This window comes from Neopelma chrysocephalum, unplaced genomic scaffold (genome assembly GCF_003984885.1).
Source record: "Neopelma chrysocephalum unplaced genomic scaffold, ASM398488v2 Primary Assembly neopelma1_84, whole genome shotgun sequence".
Taxonomy (NCBI): Eukaryota; Metazoa; Chordata; class Aves; order Passeriformes; family Pipridae; genus Neopelma; species Neopelma chrysocephalum.
The window spans coordinates 4,376,750-4,396,565 of record NW_020897746.1 but is presented as its reverse complement, the minus strand read 5'-3'; the positions used below and the strand labels follow the sequence as shown (position 1 = coordinate 4,396,565).

The 19,816-nt window shown below is 51.4% G+C and overlaps 1 protein-coding gene across 2 annotated transcripts in view; it reads left to right on the top strand.

Annotated features, from left to right (window-relative positions):
• The window catches only part of MGAT5B (alpha-1,6-mannosylglycoprotein 6-beta-N-acetylglucosaminyltransferase B), a 64,105-nt gene that overhangs the window by 12,444 nt on the left and 31,845 nt on the right, over positions 1 to 19,816 (top strand). For both annotated transcript variants that reach the window (XM_027691671.1, XM_027691670.1), the window contains exon 3: positions 10,773 to 10,917. In XM_027691671.1, coding sequence (XP_027547472.1) covers positions 10,773 to 10,917 — 145 coding nt within the window. The remainder of the gene's footprint in view (positions 1 to 10,772; positions 10,918 to 19,816) is intronic.

Sequence of the window (19,816 nt, the reverse complement as noted above, 5' to 3'; positions counted from 1 at the left end):
AGAGGTGAGAGGGAGATGGTTCAGGGCTGTGCAGCACAGCTGAGTGCTTTGCTGTTTGTGTCTTTTGTTTCTCTCCAGAGCAGGGATGTTGGTGGAGGGATGGGAACTGTGCTGCAGAAGGTAATGTTGGAAGTTGCTCAGGGTTTTGTAGGGCATCTTCACTATTTCAGAGCTGTAGGACTGTGAAGCAACAGGATCTCATGTTATTTCAATCCCTTGAATTGCTCCCCGAGGAGCAGAGCAAAGAGGCCAAATAGAAACGCGAGAACCTACATGATCTCCTCAGAGGGGTCCTTTGCTCCTGCTCCTGTCTCTGCTGCTTTTCCTTCTGCTCCAGCAGCATCCCAGCTGGGTTAGCATGCCCAGGTAACATTGCCATTTGTTCTCACAGAAGATGCAGAAAGGTCAAGCTTGGATTTGCCAATGCTTGGAGTGAGCTTGAAAAATTCCCTGTCCTCCCTCACAGTCAGCCGTGCTGGGAGAGGAGGAGGAGGAGGAGGAGGAGGAGGTCTGTGTCCATGATCCTGACCTGCTCTGTATCCTCTCATCATGAGGGATGACAGCAGAGGAGGGGACAGCTTGGTTGGGCTCTGTCCTGGCTGCAGTGAGATGCTGCTCAGCCTGAAGGAGCTTTAAAGCAAAACACAGATGTGTTCACGCTCCCATCCCAGTTCCCTCTCTCTTGGGAAAGGTAATTTCAGGACCCATTTGCAAGCTTGGGTCACTGCCACCTGTGACAGATCCCAGTCTGCTTCTCTCCAGAGCACACACTTCTTCTGGCAGGAGCTTGAGTGGGGCAAAATACCCAAAAGTTGCTTTGTGGCTTTGAGAATCCCTTTTCTTACCTGACCTGGCTGGAGAGACCACCCAGGAGCGAGGGCTCTGACTGCTCCTTCCCTGAGACATGGTGCACAGATGTGTAATTCCAGGGATGCTCGTGTTCCCTTTGCTTTCAGAAAGCCATGTGAGTTATAAATTTATCTTGCTGCCTTTAATGCACAGCGAAGATGACAGGAGAACCAGTTGTGAAGACTCGTGTAAGCCAGTGACAGTGACGGGGGGCGCAGGCAGAGGAGGGAGGGCAGACTCTGCTCAGCAAACTCAGTGCTAATTATTCCCAGTTTCTCCCTGAGTGAGTTATAACCCTCTCCTGGGCTGCTTGTGTCGTGTTTTGATGTTGTCTGCTGATCAGCCCTGGGTAACTGCAGCGGCTTGTAAGCAGCTTGTCAGGATCAGTGGAAGCTGGAGCGTGTCTCCCTGGATGGTGCTGGATGCTGGTCCAGGCAGGGGGATGAGGCTTCTCTCAGGATCTGAATCCAGATTTGCTTGTGCAAAACTCTCTCTAAAGGCAGCAGGGGTTTTCCCTCTCTGAACACCTCTTCCTGCAGTGCCTGTGGGGCTGTTATCCAGGCCATTTTCCCAGGTCCCTATGGAGAGGGTGTGGGTCAGTGAGTGCGTGTCACCTCCTTGGCATCAGCTGGGACATGCAGCTGCGTGTCCCCAGTGCTTCATTTTTCTCCTGCTGTATCCAGAGCTGGATTAGAGTCTCCTGTGGGTGCCAGCCAGGGGGAACCCATGGGGAGGAGTGTGCTGGGCAGCTCTTCAGTGCCTGGGGCTCATTTCCAGCCTTGCTGCATCCATCCCTTCCAAAGCCGCTCCAAGCCGCCTTGGAGGCTGGAGCAGCCAGCTGATGCTATGAGAAGTTGGCTGGTTGGTGCCAAGTGGAGGTGGTTGGTTCTGGGAGGAGCTCCTTGGTGAGAAGCTGTGCTGGGGGCTGATGGGCTTTTGATTTTTCCTGGGGAAGTGGGGGTAACTCTCTGGCAGCTCCCATTGCTCGGGACTGTTCTCCCCCTTCCTTGTTGTCCAAGTACTGCTGGGGAGAAGGGGGTTAATGGAGAACCCAGATGCAGGGTGAGTGCTTTCTGCCTCAAGCATTGCCTTTTGCCAGCTCCTGCTGGATGCTTGGTTGCTCCAAGAGCTCTTTTAAGTGTGTAACACAGCACCCATGAGTGCCATTGGCTCCACTGTGCTGGGGTTGCACCCCCATGGCCAACACAGGGATGTCCTTAACCTGCATTTTTTTGGGAGCAGACTGTTGTTTTGTTCGGGTGGAGAAAGTGGGGGTTGATAAAAAGCATGTGTCCTCTCCTGCTTCTGCTGGTGTCCCCCATCAGAACGTGCCCTGTGCTCCCATCCCCAACCCATGCTTGGAAAGGGAGTTCCACATCACACTGGGGGTTGCTGCCCACTTCTGTGGGAATGTGCTGGGGGAGGAAAATGCATATTGAGGGGGGGTAAAAAGAAGTGTCAGGGCTGCTGTTTCAGTGGTTAAGACTGAATCCACTCTGTGAACATTTCTCTTACTGAAGAAGTGGCTATTTGGTAGAATTGCTGCTCAGAATTTGATGCCTGCAGGCTTAAAGAGAAGAAAAAAATTATGCCACCAAACTTACGGGAAGATGGGAGTGTAAATTCCTGAGTCTGGGGGAGCAGAGGTCAAGACCTCGGTGCAGGGATGTGCACTGACCCCTCCCCTGCTGTCCCCACCTCGGAGGAGGCAGGAACAGCATCCTGCTGCCCTGGCACTCTGTTATCTCCGTAAGCAACGACTCCCAGGGAATGATTAAATCAATTAATTGATTTTCTATAGCTCATAAGGAAGTCAAATGGCATTTTCATCAATGCATGATGAGCCAACACCCCACCATGGCCAGGAGGAATGTTAATGGCTCTTTATGCTTTTATTACCCCTTTTCACTCCTAAATCAAAATTCATCTGGAGCCTGGGAGGCAGCAGGTACTTCAGAAAATAAAACTAGCACAGTGGGAACCATAGCAGCCTCTGTAAAAAGCTGGGTTTTCCCATTGATTTATTTGTTTCTCTGGCTGAAATGGGAGTCCAGGGCTCGGTTCAGCTCAAGCAGAGATTAGCTGAGGCTCGTCCTGCGGGCTCTGCTTGGGGCTGCTGCCCCACTCCGCTGCTGCCGGAAGGATCCAGCTGCTGGGCTCCCTGGAGATTGATGGGTTTGGAGGAAGGGGATGATTTATTAGCCCCTGGAAGCAGGGTGGCAGGATGCCCGGCACTGTTTGGCCAATATTTTTGGCTGAAGGAGAAATGGTAATCATTTTGGAAATGTTAAATGAGTGAGTTCTGCTGTTTCTGAAGCAGAAGGTTTTTGGGACAGCTGTAAATGTGGCTGTGGGCTCGAGTGCTGGATGTGCAGAGCTGGAGGAGCAATGCTGGTGCTGAGCTTCCTGAAACCTTCCTCTGGCTGCTTTTGGGGTGTGCAAATGCTGGTTCAAATCCTTCCTTTCGTGCAATTCTTGAGGCACTGGCTCCTGATAATACAGTTTTCTCTGGATCAGCAACGGGGGCTGTTAGGAGAAGAACCAGCTGAGTTAGTGCTGATGCCCTTGTAGAGAAGCCTCTCTCACAAAGACCAAGAACCCAAATGAAAGTTGGTCCCTGTCCTGTGGGACCAGTGTGTGCTGCTCCTCACCTGGAATTGGGAGTCCCAGCTGCAAACCCAGGGTCTGGTTTTGCCTCTGCTGTGCCAACAGCATCCAGTGTGGGGTCCAGCTGTGCCCAGGAGCTCCTGTGTCCCCTGGGATTTGCTCCAGCAGCTGCCCTTGATCCATCCCTGCTCTGGAGCCCTTGTGTTTTAGGAAGCAATTTAAAATCGATGTTAATCTTGTAATTTGGAAGCCTCTCCTGCAGTGTGAGGTGTTTGAAGCACTGCAGAAAAGCTTAAAATGCAATTTAAAATAGTGCTGGCTGGCAATAGAGAAGCAACTAAAAATTCCCTGCTGCTACTTTTTAAAAAGAGAAAGTTAGAGGGGGAATGAAAAGGAGGAAAAAGATGGGCTAAAAAAACCCATTAAATAAAAGCTGAACTGCAGCTTGTGCTGGAGTTGTGTGTATTCATCTCCTTGTCCCCAACTCCCCCAGCCCATCTCCTGGGGCTGCTGGGGAGAGGAGGAGATGGTCCTGTGGACTGTCCCCATGTCCCAGAGGGAACACCAGGTCTCTGATGTGTGTGGGGAGGTAAGAAGTAGTAAAAGCTGGGGGAAACAGCCCTGTGCTCTCCTTTGCAGCAATGAAACGCTCCTGGCTGGGAGTGTAAGTGTCTGTTTGTATTGCTCAGCTTTGTGCCTTTTCTTATTTGTATGGAAATAGGGAGAGAAAGTGTTTGGGTGGAGATAGAGCTGCAGGCTGCTCCTACAGGTGTTTCCATTCAGATGTGGGAACAATGGGAGCTGGTTGGGGTGGAGAAGCATCAGGAACCCCTTCTGCAGGCTCAGCTTGGGGTCCCACAGCTGAAGGGCTGCTCCAAGGGAGGAACGAGACCCCAGACCCAGCAGGGTTGGTACAGGAACACTGGGCTGGCACCCCTCTCCACACTCTGTGCAGGCTTGAAGAAGAGTGGTAGGACCTTGGGTGGAGGCTGAGGTGTGTTCAGGACCTCTCTGTGGTTTCCTCTAACCAACCTCCTCCATGAAACCTTGTGGGGTATCGTCCTCCTGGGTGGCATCACCCTGTGGGGAGAACCTGCAGCGTGCTGGGGTGGGAGAGGCTGAGGCTTTCAAAAGGAGCTAAAACCCCTCAGGAGCATAAAAATAGCGCAGCAGTTTCATGGCAGATGTGAGTGGATTTGCTGGTGGCAGTAACTGGCTGGGAGCCCCTTGAGGGGTACAACCACTCAGTGGGACCTCGCCCATCCCTGGAGCAGCTTCCCCTAAGGGATGGAAATGGAAAGTGGCCATCACTGCCAGCCTGAGCCTGGCCTTGGGCTTTCTTGTTTCCAGTTAGTGCTGGGTCTCTGGGCTGTGATTGTAATGGATTATGTGTCAGGGTTAGCCCTTGGCTAGTTGGCTGTTTGGTCTTTTAATCTGCTTGAATCAAAATCAATAGTGAGAGTAAACAGGGGAATGTGAGAGGGGCAGGGAATTGAAAGGCTGGGGCTTTGCTCCCTGGGAACGTGCTGGGGTGGGTGCCCTCATGGGAGGATGGGCTGGGAACAGCCCTGGGTACCACCACCCGAGGAGCTGGGCAGTGAGGTCTGGGCCTGGCTGCACCACATTGGGGATCCTCCAGTTTCTTCTCCAATAAATCCTTCAAGATAACATTGTCCTTTTGAGGGGTTTAAGTAGCCTGGAGTTGTTCTTTAAAGGAGGAAACCAAAGCAAAGCAAACGATGCTTTAGACTGAAATTAATTCAGCTGGTATTTTCAATGGATGTGAGTAACATCTGACCACCTCTGAGCAAATTCCCTTCTTGGACCAGAGCATTTGGAGATGGCCAGGCAGGGATGTGCCTGATTGTCTGAGAAGGGAGGGAACCAACAGCAAACCAGCCATGATATGGACAGTGGGGATACAGTGTGGAATTGCATTTTAAATGTCACGGAGATGCTTTGGGTGCTATTCACATGCGGGTCAAGGCTGTGCCTTGTTCTCCCTGCAGTACATCAGTGATGGGTAAGGGAGGCTTTTGCTGTCCTTGAAATGACTTGGATCTGGGTGGAAATGTTGTTCTTTCCCATCTCAGCGTGAAGCTGATGCTGAGCATGGTGAGCCTCCCTGGAACAGGGTGGGGCTGAGTGACCCAGGGACAGGGAGCTGCCATCAAGGTCCAGCAGCTCTGCAGGGCGAGGAGGTTTGGATCAGTCCAAGTGGCTAAAGGGAACATGCCCCCAAAGTGCCATTTTTGTTCTTCTGAGGGGTTTTAGCTCCTTTTGAAAACCTCAGCCCAAGCATCCAAGAGCCCCACACAGGTGTGACAGGGTGACATCCTACACGCTCCATCCCTGCTTGTGGAGATGGCTTCCCAGTGTGAGCAGTGGGGGGATGGTGTGGGGAGGATGCTCAGAATCCCAAATCACAGTGTCTCAGACAGGAAACTCCTTCCCATTTGTTCCTTCCTCTGTAGCACAACCTGGACTTTGCCAGCATCACTTCACATCACCCCCGCTGGTCCCAGCCCTGCGCTGGGCTGTCCAGCAGGGAGTCCCCGTGCCAGAGATGCTCCATGAAATGGTGCTTTCTCAGCTGCTCCCTGTTCCTGCAGTCGTAGAATCACTGAGTGATTCTGTGAGTTGGAAGGGACCCACAAGGGTCATTGAATCCTTGAGGCATGTGGCATTGAACTTCACCCTTGCATTCAGGTCGGCACATGCAGCAAAACTCCCCCGCACACTCGTCCTGGCTCCCGTTCCTGGAGGTTCCAGTGGCAGGTAGTGGCGGGGGGGTAACGCTTGCCCACGGCTGTGTTCACTCCAAGAAGGTACTTTAAAGAGAAGTGCATCATTAGTGAATTCCCTTGGGTTTCAACCCATCCAAATTTGAGCATATTGGCTGTTGACTATTCCGCTGGTTTCACACAGATACTATTCGTTTTTCCAGGAGACATCACCCTTAGGGGATGCTTTCCTTTTTTCCCCTGATTTCATCCAATTACTTAGCTGTATGCTCTTCTGAAGCACCATAAATAATTCTCCTCCCTCTGCTGTGTTTACCAGCATGTCTCGTGAAATCCGGTAAGATATGATTGATTGCAATCATTATTTCCTAGTGCTGCTATGAAAACCTCTGTCAGTTCAGTGATTGCCTTGAAAGCGTGGCTGCCACTCAGAAAACTGTCAAAACCCTGTCACACTTTAGCAAACTCCAATTAATCTGTCGATCGGGTTTACTTGTATTTTCTTTCCCATCACTGCTGATTATCAAGGGAAATTAGAATATTTTTCCTTAGTAATTAGCAGCTTGGTTGAAGGAAGTGGTTTGCAGGACTATTTTACTGGGGTTTCATGCTGTTGAGTCAGGTTTGGGTTTATCCTGGCTGCCTGCAGTGCTGTTTGTAACTCTCTTTTGGGCATCTTCATCACTGGCTTCAGGGAGAAGCTGAGGGTCCTGGCTGGGCTTGCTTCCATCCTCTGAATCCCCATCGATAGCTCGGGCAGCTGAGCAGCCCTTTGGCAGATATCTGGCTCTGAGCTGCAGGTTAACAAATTAATCCTGGCTCTTGCATTTTTAAAAGGGTCGCTTCAGCACTTTTCCTCCTTTCTTTAGCTTTTAATGAGACACACTTTCCAAGAGATGTAATAATCATTGCCAAAAATGTCAGGTCGTTGTTAGCCTCCTTGAGCTGCTGGAACAACAACAACAACAACAAAAACCAGGAACAGAAAGAGAGAGGTGTTGATGAGGGAAAGCTTTGACTTCATCTCTGAGTGCCGGGGGAGGGCTGGGGGGAGCTGCGCCCTGCCACAGCTCTGCTTTTCTGGCAGGGTGCCCTGAAAGATAATGCAGGGAAGGCTGGGAATTTTTTTTTTTAATTACTATTTTTACTTAGTAGTTTTTTTTTTTTGTATCTCTTTATTGGAGAAGGAATATCTCGTCTCACTGTTGACAGCAAAGCTCAGAGCTTTGCTGTTGAGAAGCATCCTGGAGTCGCTCGAAACCAGCTGGGAAGCTGGATGGTGGCAGTGACATGAGGGGAAATCTCAGGGAAATCTCAGGGAAGCCAGTGGGAGTGCTGGGGGGGGGCCAGGCTGGTGGTGGGGGCTCAGCTGTGGGGCTGGAGCTTGCGGCTCCACTTGCTGCTGGCTTCTCTGGGATCCGAGGGGAAATGGTTTTCTTCCCCAGTGGGAATATCCTTATTCCTCATTAGTGATTTGGGAGCAGAACTGTCTTCTTAGCTGTGCTTCTGTGGTGAGGACTCTGAGCAGGCATCCTTGCCTGGATTGCCTGGAGTGTGGATGTGACCTGAGCAGAAGGAAATCTCCATCCTCTGGTGATCCCTGGGGAGCTTAGTCTGGGCAGTGGGGACTTGGCACTGAGCACCCTGGGGTGCCTGGCACAGACATCAGTTCACTGTTGCATGCTAGAAACATGAGCTCTGTGCCTCAGTTTCCCTGTCCCCCTGCCCAGGCCAGCATTGGGCTCCCTTGGTGGGGCTGGAGAGGCTCCTGGGACCCGTCCCAAACCCCTCAGGACCACCCAGGTCTCTTCCTGCAGGGACCAGCTCTGCCCGGGCTTTTAGAGCAACCATTTAAAATTCAAATGAGCTGCACCACTAAACAAGCCTCTGTAATTCACGAAATGCAGCCTGGCTATGGATTGGGGTGACAGCTCAGTCTGAGCTGCAAAAGCAGCTCTTGGTCATCTCTATTGCTTGTGTCCTCCAGCAAACCATCACAGCCTGACCCCCCCCAAACAAGCTGGGATCCAAATCCTTGGGCCAGGGGTACTGCTCTGTCCATGGAAACCTGATGTTGTGTTTTCAACCTTTCTGGCCAGCTGTAGGGGCTGTGTCAGGTCCCTTTCCTGACCTCCAGCTTCACCCACCGGCACAGGAGAATCCAAGAAGAATGACCAATCTCCGGCCCACTCAAAAACTGAGTTCAAGGTCTCAGCTCTGGCCTGCTGGCCATGCTGGCATGTCAGAGCAGGAGCAAATCCCGAGTGGAAATCCCCATTTGGGGGGTTGGCAGAGGGTGCTGAACACAGCCTGGCTGTGGGAGGGATGTCACTGGAATAGGTTCGGTCTGTGGGCAAATAAGTAATGTGGATTTTCTGACCTGAGCCTATCTTGGAGCTTTTCTATTTTCCTTGGCTGTGCCTTTGCCTGATTTGCTCAGCTGTGTTTGGGGTGGCTTCTGTCAAAATGGAGCTTCAGGGTCTCCAAGTTTCCACATTTTCCCCCCCATAGCATCTTTTAATTGCAAGTTCATTACTGCTGCTGCTCTTCAGTGGGACAGGCTGTTACTTTTATCTCACCCAGGGGACTGGGAGACCTTCCTGGTGGGATGGTCCAAGGTGGCTCCTGCATTCCCAGACCCACCCAAGGAGATCTGGGCACCCACCAGTTCAAGTAGAAGCCCCCAACTTCTTGCCACAGGACTGCAGGGATGTTTGGGGAAGAGCCCAGTTTTGGTCTCCATGAATGGTTGTTTTTGTTTGTTTGTTTGTTGGTTTTTTTTTCTTTTTTGAGGAATTGCTTTTGCTCTCAATGTTTCTTCCATTTTGTTAAGATAGCGTCAGGAAAAATAATGTGTTGCTGATAATCTCAGCCAAGCGTGGGAGACAGCCTTTGGCGAGGTCTGGCTGGCCCAGTGTCAGCTTCTCGGAGGGGTTGAGGGCTGGCTCGTAGCCCTGTGTTCACGTGCCGTGTGTCCGACAGCGGCACAGCCGTGGTGATCCGACGCTTTCCCAGCGCCTGCCGGGGTGAGAGCCGGGGTGTGCGGGTGCTGGAGCCCCTGGTTCAGCTGCAGTGCCAGTGCAGCCTTCTTCCATCAGAGCTGGAAACCAACCCCTGCCTCCAGCACTGCAGCATCTGGAGCTGGAGTCAGTGGGTGAATTACTGGGGGAGTGGGGATGGAGCCGGGGCTGTGGCTCTGCAGCAGCTCCATCCCACCACAGCCATACACCGCTCTCATCCCAAACCCAGACCATCCAGGCCTTGCATTCAAGCCTTTGTGCTATGTGACGCGCTCAGCACCTTGAGTCCGCTCCCGTGGTGAGGAGAAACCCGTGCCAGGGCACACAATGCCGCTGGAATGCCCATCCCACCACCTGAGCTGGGTGCAGGGGGCTGTGCCAGGGTGGGGGATCCCGGGGATGCGCCAGGCACAGCCACGCTCTGGCTTTGCAAGACTGGTTGTGCCTCTGTTTGGGGATGCAGGAGGTGTTCCTGATAGTCACCCGATAGCCACCCAGGGGGTCCGGCAGGCGCTCGCCTTCCCAGCTCCACCCGCCCGGCTCCTGCTGCTCCCTAAATTAAATATGTGCTGCCTCTTGAAAAGCACATGTGAGTGGCACGGCGGAGATAAGCTAAACGGGAGAGGTTCAGGGGATTATGCACTGATTAAGTTATTACCAACGTGAAATGAGCCGCTCTGAGATGAAACAGGAGGTTTATTTTCTGTTCCCTGGCTCCAGGCTCAGGCTGCCTGTCACTAGATGGCAAAATCAAACTGGGAGCCAGGGGCTCCTGTGTATCCCCAGTGCTTTCAATGCAGCAGCAGGTCAGTGCAGTACAAACCCATAGGACCCAGAGTGTGAAATAGGGCTGGGAATTGGGGGCCTGCTCTGCTGGGGGGGGGTTGCTGAGATGCAGCATTTGAGACAGAGCTATTTCCAGTGCTGGACCACCCACCCCACAGCACATTTGGGTAGGAAATAAATTCTTCTCTGTAACAGGAAAATCCGGTGCTGCTGCGAGGATGTGTTGGGGGATGACCACCTATTTGCTCAGTTTCCCATGTTTTTCCTTAAGCATCCCCTGCAGGCTGCTGTCAAAGGCAGGATGCTGGGCTAGGTGGGTCTTGGAGAGTGAAAAATAGAAGTGAAAAATTAAGGGGTGTTTGGTTAGTGCTTGGGAATAAAGTTAGTTTCTCATAACCCCTTGGGACAGGCTGAATAATTCAGGAGTTCATACCCGGAGAGGCAGGTGAGGAGGCTGGATCCAGGGCTGGTATAACTGCGGGCTCTCAGGAGCTGGAGCAGCCCAGCTGGATTTGGGCACAGACAGGGATTCACCCTGCTTGGGCAGGATGATGGGCTATGGATCTGTTGGCAGAGCCGGGGAGGGGATACTGGGGACAGCAGAGCACTGGTATGGTTCATACACCGCCGAGCCCACCTGTGGGGCTGGGGAGCACAAGACCATGGGCAGCTCTGGGGCTGAAGCCGTGGGGAGGGGGATTTTCTGGGTGGGACACAGCAGAGCTCAGTCGTGACTGTGCCTCACTTGCTCTTTGTGTGCCTGCAGTGATGGGTGCGCTGGAGTCCCGAGGGGTGCTGCGGAGGATGAGCGACATGCTGGAGATGCTGATGAAGAGGATGGACATCCTGGCCAGGCTGGAGAACAGCACTGACTTCCACAAAGGGGATGAAGCACGATTCCCTCTGGACAGGTCAGTTGGCTGATGCCCCGTGCAGACCCTGTGGAGCAAAACACCCCGGTGTGCTGAGCTGTTGTGTGGGAGGGTGGAGCCCGCCAGGACAGGGGGCTTGGACAGATCTTGTGTAGTCTTGTTGTTTGCCACTTCTGGAACCCTTTTCTTTTGGGATTTCTGAATTTACTGTGAATTTTTTTGAGGCTTCTTGAAGCATCTGTCCTGGCTGCTGGTGTTGCAGTGTGGGAGGGTGCTATGCTGTGGTGGAGCTGAAGGTGGGACTCGCTGAGGGCTGGAGCAGCAGCTGGTACATGGGCTGTGTTCCCTCTGTCATTAAATCCGGAGTGAGCTCAGGACACTTTCTTTGTGCCCATACTCCTCAGGCAGCTGTGGAACTGATTGTTACTTGAAGTCCAGGGCTGAGATGTTTAGCCTTGGAGTTGAGCCAGGCTTAAAATGTGCAGAAGGGCTTATAATGGTGCTCTGGCTCCCCGTGATGCACATCTTGGCCGGCAGCTTGAGCAATGCCATCAGACCTTCCCGTCGTGACATGCTGGTTTGCTGAAGAGTCATTTCCCTGTGCTTTGGGAGCCTTTAAACATTTATTGATACTAATTTGAGTGTCATGCCGAGACCTGCAAAGATGGTGACTGGGAGGGCGGTGGAGCAGAAATGAAAAAACTAAGGTGGGCAGCACTGGGGACAAACTGCAGTGTGGAAAAGACACCAGCGTGGGTTTTGTTCAGGTGGAGTCACGGGTGACACATGAGAGGTGGATGGCAGGGATGTGACATGCAATGGTCACTGCTGCCCCCTGTTACGTGCCACCAGTGCAGGAGCTGTGGTGCATCCCGATGGCTCCCACCTGGCATTCCCACCTCCACCTCCTGCCATCTCTGTGCTCCACAGTCCACGGGGCTTCCTGTGCCTCCCTTTTCCCATCACCATTTCCATTTCTCTCCCTCACTTTCCTAACGAGTCTCTTTTGCACCTGTAGTGGAAAATAGAGTAAGTGAGCCTGTAATTAGGGGCTGAGCTCTGCCGTACTGCCTGCACACCTGAGTTAGAGCTGCACAGGCAGCCGTGGAGCGCCTGGTCTTGCCTTTTATGTAGCATCATTTCAGCCACTGAAAAAAACATGATTTACCTTGGTAATGGCAGGCGCTGGGGGTTTTGTTGTTACGAGTCTGGCTGGTACCCAAGTGTACGAGATCACCAGTAATCCTGGAGAGGAATGGCCAGGGCTGTTACAGCCAGCTACTGCGAGGTGCCTGCTCACATTTAATGTTTTTCTTGGCCAATCTTGTGTTAAAAGAAGCAGTAACTTCAGGTGGTGGTAATTTCTGTACATCAGCAGCCAAAAGATAAACTTGAAAGCATTTCTGTGGACGGGCAGCAGTTGCTGGCAATGGGGATTTGGTGTTTCAGGTCTGCCATGTGGCTGGTGACTCCAAGGCCACCACTTGGAGAGACCAGAGAGGGTGGGAGCTTATGGACCCACATCAAAACAGCCTCGAGTTTTGTGTGTGTGCTCAGATGGGCCTGAGCGGTTGAGATTAACACGTCTTAGTTTTCAGGAATAAAAAATCAGTTTATCACCTTTTGCTCTTTATAAATCACCTTTTGCTTCTTATAAATCAATTGAATTCAAGTCCCTTCACTTGATCCTGCATCCGAACAGATCTGTCACCTTTCCTTTTTCTCTCGTGGCCTCTGAAGATCAGGTTCTGGTCATGGGGCAGAGCATCTCCAGGTGAAGCAACAACTGAGGTGGGGTTCCTTGTGGGTGGGTTCTTGCTGTGACAGTCTGTAAAGCACTGGCAGCATTTGCAAACACTTGTGAAGCCTTTCCCAAGAGCTTCCCTCCTTCCCTGCAGCCCTTGGTTGGTCTGTGCTCAGAGGAGATGTGTTGAAAGTGTTACAGCTTTGCTGGGTTTGAGTGGTTCCATCTCTGCTGCTGCTCATGCTCCCTCATCCTTAGTGTCCTTTCTTGGCTTGTCCCAGTCCCTGCTACCCTTTGCAGGGTACATGAGGCAGCTGAAAGGGTGTAGAGCCAATACACCCTGTCTGCCACCCTGCTCTGAGCAGAGCCTGGCTCCATGCTGACCGTGCTGGATGCTCTCCAGAGCTGAGTGGAGCATCCCAGGGGGAATCAAATAGCACCTGGTGCAAAACCTGGCCTGAGACCCTGTGGAATGGTGGTGCTGGGGTCCCTGTTCCTTTGGGGGTAACCTGGAGACCCCTTGTGCTGAGGAGGAATGGGCACCTCCAACCACCCTGGGACTGAGCAGTGCCGACTGAGCAGTGCCTCCTGGGCCCAGATCAGCCCCGCGGGGGTGCCCGGGTGCTGTTCCTCATTAGGACCCCGGGATTCCACCCGGGGCTTCTCTCCCTCCCTCCCTCTCTCTGTCTCTTTGATCACCAGTGACCGACTTGAAGCTGTCAGCAAAAGATAATACAATTAAAGGGTGCTAATTTCAAAGGGATTTTAGTCTTCAAAGCGTCTCTGGTTTGCGCGGGGGCTGCCTTGGTGTCCTTCCCGCTCAGCAAAGCCGCGAGCAGGGGCTTTGTGGTTCCACTTGCCCAAAAGTGGATTAGTTCTTGTTTTTACAAAGCGCTCTCCTGCTTAGTGCTGGATCTCCAACAAAATCAGAAGGGCTTGGTTTAGCAGAGCCCCGGCTGAGAGGAGGGAGGTGAAGGCTTTGGTGGGCTTTGTGGAGTAGTCTGTGAGTGCTGTACCACTCCAGCGGGGGGCTGGGGTGGCTTTACCCCTTGGAAAGTGCAAGGAGGAATTTAAATATACAGGATGGAATTAATGACCTGCCTTGGAAAGCCTGCCAGCTGCCAGGGCAGGCAGCTTCATGTGGCTGAACGTCTCTCCAAGAGCTTTTTTGCTCTGTGGGGGCTGCCTGATTGATACCACACAGGTGCCCACCAGCCTCTTGAAATGCTTCAGGTAAAACTCTTGGAAAACCCAAATGTCCAACATCCTCCTTAGGAGAGCTGCCCTGGGGTTTTGTGGGATGTCACGCTGGGATAAGGACACGGGCTGCACCTGTGAACCCTGGGTGTTGGCTGGATCCCTTCTCCAGCCCTGCCTGTGCTTCCTGCTGCCTGCATCCTGCCTGCACCCTGCCCGTGCTGGGAAGCGATGGATTCCCTAACGAGGGTGAGCAGCCTGCCAGTCAGCTGCAGAAAAATCAATACTGCTGTTAATTGAATACAACCGTCGTCAATCATCAGAGGGGAAGGAAATTAGGAGTACTTATGGAAGCCTCCTGGAGAGCTGTTTGCTGGGCAAGGGAGATATTAGTTTGCAGTGGAAGTGTTGATCTCTCGATGGAAGGTGCTTGGGAGGGAGGAAGGCGAGCAGGGGGTCTGAAGGGGCTGAGCCAAGCTGGAACCTTAACCTGACAGTTTTGGGGCTCAGAGAAGCCCTTTTCCAAGAGCTGGGCTGTGCCTGCCCACCTCATCCCACAAGGATATGGCAGAGGGAGAGGCTGAGGTCTGCAGCGTTGCCATCCCTGGTCATCTCTCTTCCCCACGTAGTGGTTAGCCTGCAAAGGGTGTTATTTGCTAACGACTGATTAATCTTCAAGCTTAATTACTGCCAAGGCTCAGTTAATTTCCACACACTTTAAGTATTTGTTCTTGTAATCATTACATGACTCCATATTCCCCCAGTAATTAAAAGTCTTGCAGTATGACACTAAATGGATGATGTTCCTGCATCCTGCCAGCCTGGCTCTATTAATTCCTGAATTGTTGCCATTGGTAAGGTGGCTGGAGTGAAATCACTGCCAAATGCCATGATCCCTGCCTACCCAGGTGAGCCTGGAGGGTCTGAGACCATCTTCTCCCCATCTTTTCAGTGAGGGCATTGGCAAAGGGAGGTGGTGCTGCAGGGTGTGAAAGCTGTTTGGAGCAGCCCATGGGGAAAGTAAGACCTGTCCTGTGATGAAAGTCCAGCTGTGCTGGGTGTTTGTTCTGCTGGGCAGAGCTTAGCTACAGGGGCAGCATTAGGGGTGCATCAGGAGACAGAAACTATCCACCCTGGCACTTGCTTTCCTCACAGGTTCCACAACCTATTTCATCCTGGCAGAGGCTGTGAGTTGTTTCTTTCCAGCTCTGGGAGTGACTCCAGCCTGGTCCTGGATGGTTTCAGTGTTAGCTTGGAGGGGGTGGGCACAGCTCAGGGGGTTGCTGAGGGTCTGGGGTCCCCATCAGGGTCAGGAGAGGACATACATGGGGAAATTCATGCCTGGGCAGCTGAGATAAATTGCTTTTCTCTCTAAGGCAGAGTGGAGAGGTGGCTGTGTGCCATTAGCATGGGAATCAGGGTTCATGCATGTGCTCCTACCTTTCCCGAGGGGCTGTGGCCTCATGGAAAAGCCCCACAGCCAGAGGGTGATGGGCATCACCACCACAGTGAGGGAATAGGTGCTCAGGTCACTCACACCCTTCCTGCTCCCAGGCTTGTGCCTTCACCAGCACTTCCAGCTCGATTTGCTGATCCTAATTCTGTGATAGGCTTTGCTTGTTGTGCCTTTCCATGCCAAAGCATTGACACATCAGGGGCTGCTTTATCACAGGGCTTGCAAATGAGGCTTCTTGATGCATTAACACCTGGAGGCAAAGAGCAGTTGGTTGTGTGGTCTCAGGTGGCTTGTACAGGGACAGCCCTGGGCCCCAGTCCCATCAGGACAGTGCTGAGGCACTGGTGATGTGGGGTGGGGAGGAGTGTGGCACCAATGTGCCTTTTCCCAGGCTGTGTCTGCTTTACCCTACAAGGAAAACCAGATCCCGTTAACCCTCCACCAGGTGTCCCTGATTTCAGAGCAGCTGGGAGTGAGCAGCCCTCTCCAGAGGGATGGGCTGGGGGGTGTCCCAGCAAGGGGGCATGGACATGATGGAGAGGGGTGTCTGGGGAGGCTGCAGTGCTGGCAGTGGAAACACAGCCTGCCAAAATAACCCTGCTAAAATTAAACAGAGCGTGACCATGAAACAGCAGCAGGAGATGTGAGGCTGAGGGCTGTGTCTTGCCCAGGGGATCTCCTGCCCCAGGGATAGTGATCAAAACTAGTGGGTTTGGTCTAACTTTCGGGCAGGTCCCTTTTGGTCAAGGCTGTGAGGCTGGCAATGCCTTCCCAGCTCACTGGAGGTGGTTTCTCACAGCCTGCATCAGGCTACTCAAGCCTGTAGATAAATACGTCTGATTTATGCCCCAACAAAGTGACAATCCCATAACCCTCCTTTTCATGATCCCTTGTATTCCCATCAATAAACCCGCTGCTGTCCAGGCATGTGGCTCAGTTTGGTTCTGCTCTGGGAGCCAGGAGGAAAATGAAGATTTGGGCTTGTGGCTTCAGCTTCATGTTCTACTTGGGAAGGATCTGTGATCACTTTGTAACATTCATAAAATATTTTAGCTAATTGTGTCGATTATGCTTTGCTGGCAATTTCTCCCTGTGTTGGTGAGCTACAGGGTTTGCTTGGAAAGTTGGTTTTCATCGTTTTTTTTCATGGAATTTATTGCCAGCTCGCTGAAATGTCAGTGTCCTCCCCTGGGGTGTGCAGCTGTGGGCTTTGGGTTAGCTCTGGTCTGGTTCTCTATGAAAGTATTTGTGTGAGAAACATCACCCACCACAATCAACTGAAATGAAAATAAATGGAAGTACTTCAGTGAGTTAAACGCTCTGGTATTTATTAAGTGATTTATTATGGAACTTGGTGTTGGAGCAGTTCAGGCAGGGCTCTGCCTATGCATCATCTGGTATTTGCTTTAAATGAGTTTCCAAGGAACGCTCCCATCCCAAATCATGTTCTCTGGGATATTTTCCCTGTGAGCACAAACATGGACAGAACGAACTCAGGTCTTTTTTCAGATGTTTGTAGAGGGGAAATTGAGCTGTTTGACTCAACCCTTGAGCTGGAAAACATTGCATTATACAGAGACCCCAGAAATTACACTGGAAGCAAACTCTGTTCTCTGACTTTTTACAAATATTTTAATTTCACTTTTAATTTTTCATCCAGTTGACTGGCTGGAGCTGCCTGTGAAGAATAAACCCAGTTCTCAGTGATACAGGCATGTGGCTCTTGGGGAGGTTGCAAAGCCAGGTGCTGCATCCCTGTCCTTGTTTGATGTCAGGAAAGGCACCGAGGGTCTGAGCAACCTGGCAGAACCCACTCCAGTGAGGGGGAAAGCAGCGAGTCCTGTGCCTCAGCCCCACCACTTTTCTTCCCCTTATGTTACTATAAATTTCTACCAGGCTGATGGCAACCATGGCTTTGGGCTTTTGCTCTGCTCCCTTGGGGTCTGAGCCTTTCCCAAGCAGAGCAGGGAAGCAGGTGCTGCCCTCTCCACATGGACCACCAGCTCAAACCAAGGCAGGGCTGTTTATCCAAGCTTAGGGAAATAGCTCCAGCACTGGAGTGATGAGGATTAAAACCAGGATTATGAGTCCAAAAGACTCAGAACACACAGCAGAGCCTCCTGAGCAGGGCACCTGCCCAGCCACTGCTGCCCTTCCTTGGGTCATTGGTGTCAGGGGACTGTGACCCAAATTTTCAGGCATCAGCCACCCAGTAACCCCCCGTGTCTGTGTCCTGCTCTCTCTCCAGTGTCCTCTCTCTCTTTCTCTCTCCAGTGGGCAGTCCTGGCCCCTGGGCTTTAGGATGCAAACTACCTCAGAGAAGATGGGGAGATGTACACAAGGGCATGAATCTACCCAAAAAGTTTTACTTCCTGCATTGATGAGATTTACTCGGATTCTCTTAGTTCAGGGGAACAAAGCTCTTAGTTTCTCCATCTTCTTGGAGCTTTAAATCACTTTTTTTTAGTTATCCAGCACTTGTGTGAGGGCTTTTCCCCACATATCTGTGACCTTTCCTCGGCTTGTCCCCCACAGGCTGTTGGATGAGTCTGAGCTCATCCCATCTGCATGGATGAATGGATGGGCAGAGGAGCCTGAGCCCTCAGGGCTGGAGATGCCCTTGGGGTTCATTTCTCTGGGAGGTATCCCAGCTATTTTAACGGGCAATGCCTCAAAAGCTAAAGGAGCTAGGAAGATGGGAAAGGCCCTTTTTCCACAGCTGGGAGGGGTTTTCCATCAGTGCTGCCTCTGGGATTTCAACTCCCTCTCCTGAACAGCGGGGTTGGATATCAGTGGGTGATTTGTGTCCTCAGAGCGGGGAAGCAGTGAGAGCTCAGCACCAGCCCTGGGCATCCTCCCCTGCCACTTTCTGCTCTGCTTTGGGTCTCTGGGCAAAAAACTTTAATGCATTTAGAGAGGCAAATGGCAGTGCAGACCTTGTAATGAGCAAGTTGAAATCCTTTGGTAAACTACTCTGTGTGAATGTTGAATTTGTCGACGTATTATCTTCAGAACATCTGCTTTTCTCCATCTGTATTGGTCTCCCCAAAGCCATGGTTTTCACCAGTTAATAGCAAGAAATATCGGATGAGCAAGCAAATATGTTTAGGGCTTGTATTATGAAGACAACACACAAATAGAAAGAGATTCATCTTTTCATAATGCCACTTTTATAAAAGGCAATAAAAATACAGTGGCTTGTAAAGGGATAAACAGGCTCAATCCGAGCTGGTGCTGTGGGGTTGGGGACAAGAGACAAAGTGAAGGCAACCAAATTAATGCATAAAAAAGTGGAGGAAAACTCAACCTCCGGCTATATTATATGGCAAATGATCTGCCAGTGGGGAAAGATACATCTTAATAGCAGTTTTTGAAACGAGATGAATACTGTATACAGAGCATTATAAGGCGCAGCGTGATCTGAATCTTAATCAACACGGGGAAATATAAATCTGAAAATAATAGAGACGAAATCAATATTGATGGTTAGGAGTAAAAGTACTGTATTTGCTGTGGTAAACGGTTTTAAGGTCCCAGGTTAAAAATTGTTCTAGAAAAGCCGTGGTAATTTAGTGTAGTTTGAACAGCTGGCACAGTGCCAGCGCGTTTTGGTGGCATTTAAAGTGTCACTGTGGAAAAATTTAAAGAGCAGGAGGGGGGGAAAAAAGCAAAAAAATCTGCTCCCTGGGCAGTGGTGGTGCTGGGAGTGAGGAGTTCTTTCCGCTGGCCATTGTTGGATGGAACCACCTGCTGGGATATTCCCCCTCTGCTTAGCTATGACTGAGCAGAATAAACCACTCTTCTTGTCCTTCCCAGTGTCTCCAGTTACTAAGAACAAGGCATCAAATTCCTACGAGGCACAGGAAAACCTTTTTACGTTTGAGATTTTGCTTTAAATGTCTCATTTCCTTGTCCTTGTGACAGATCACTGTGCTCATGGGTGATGTAACTTATGCTTAACCTGCTTGTCACCTCCTCACTACGTTACACAAAATTTGTTGCTCGAGTGATGGCCTTGTTACCCAGCAGGTACAAAGACGAGGCCTGTCAGTGCTCCTGACGTGGGAGCTCTTCACCCCAACCATGAAATCCCTCGCTCCAAGTCACGGGGATTTGGAGAGAGCAAGTTTGGCAAGTAGGGGTGATGAGTGTGCAAGTGCTGGGAGATTTTGAAGGGACATTTTCTACCTTCTGCCTTTTTCCATCTTCTTTAATTACATGCCAGGAGCCATGGTGGACTTTTTTAGAGTCACTGTGCAGTAACCCTCCGTGTTTTTTGGGGAAAGCCCTGCAGAGCCCATGCAAAGCAACCGTCTTGTTTGGGAGAACTGGAGGTGCCAGCTGTGATGCTCAGACATACATTTTACATCTAAGGGCTCTGAGGTGGAATCTTTGTGTTTGGGCAGCAGCTGTGGCTTTACAAGAGCTGGGCAAGCTGTCATAGCTGCTGGGCCAGATCCATCACCCGGTGGAAACTGGCACCGGAGCTCTGTGAGGCTGAGCCTGGAAGGAAAACATTTATTTAGGATAACGATCCTGAA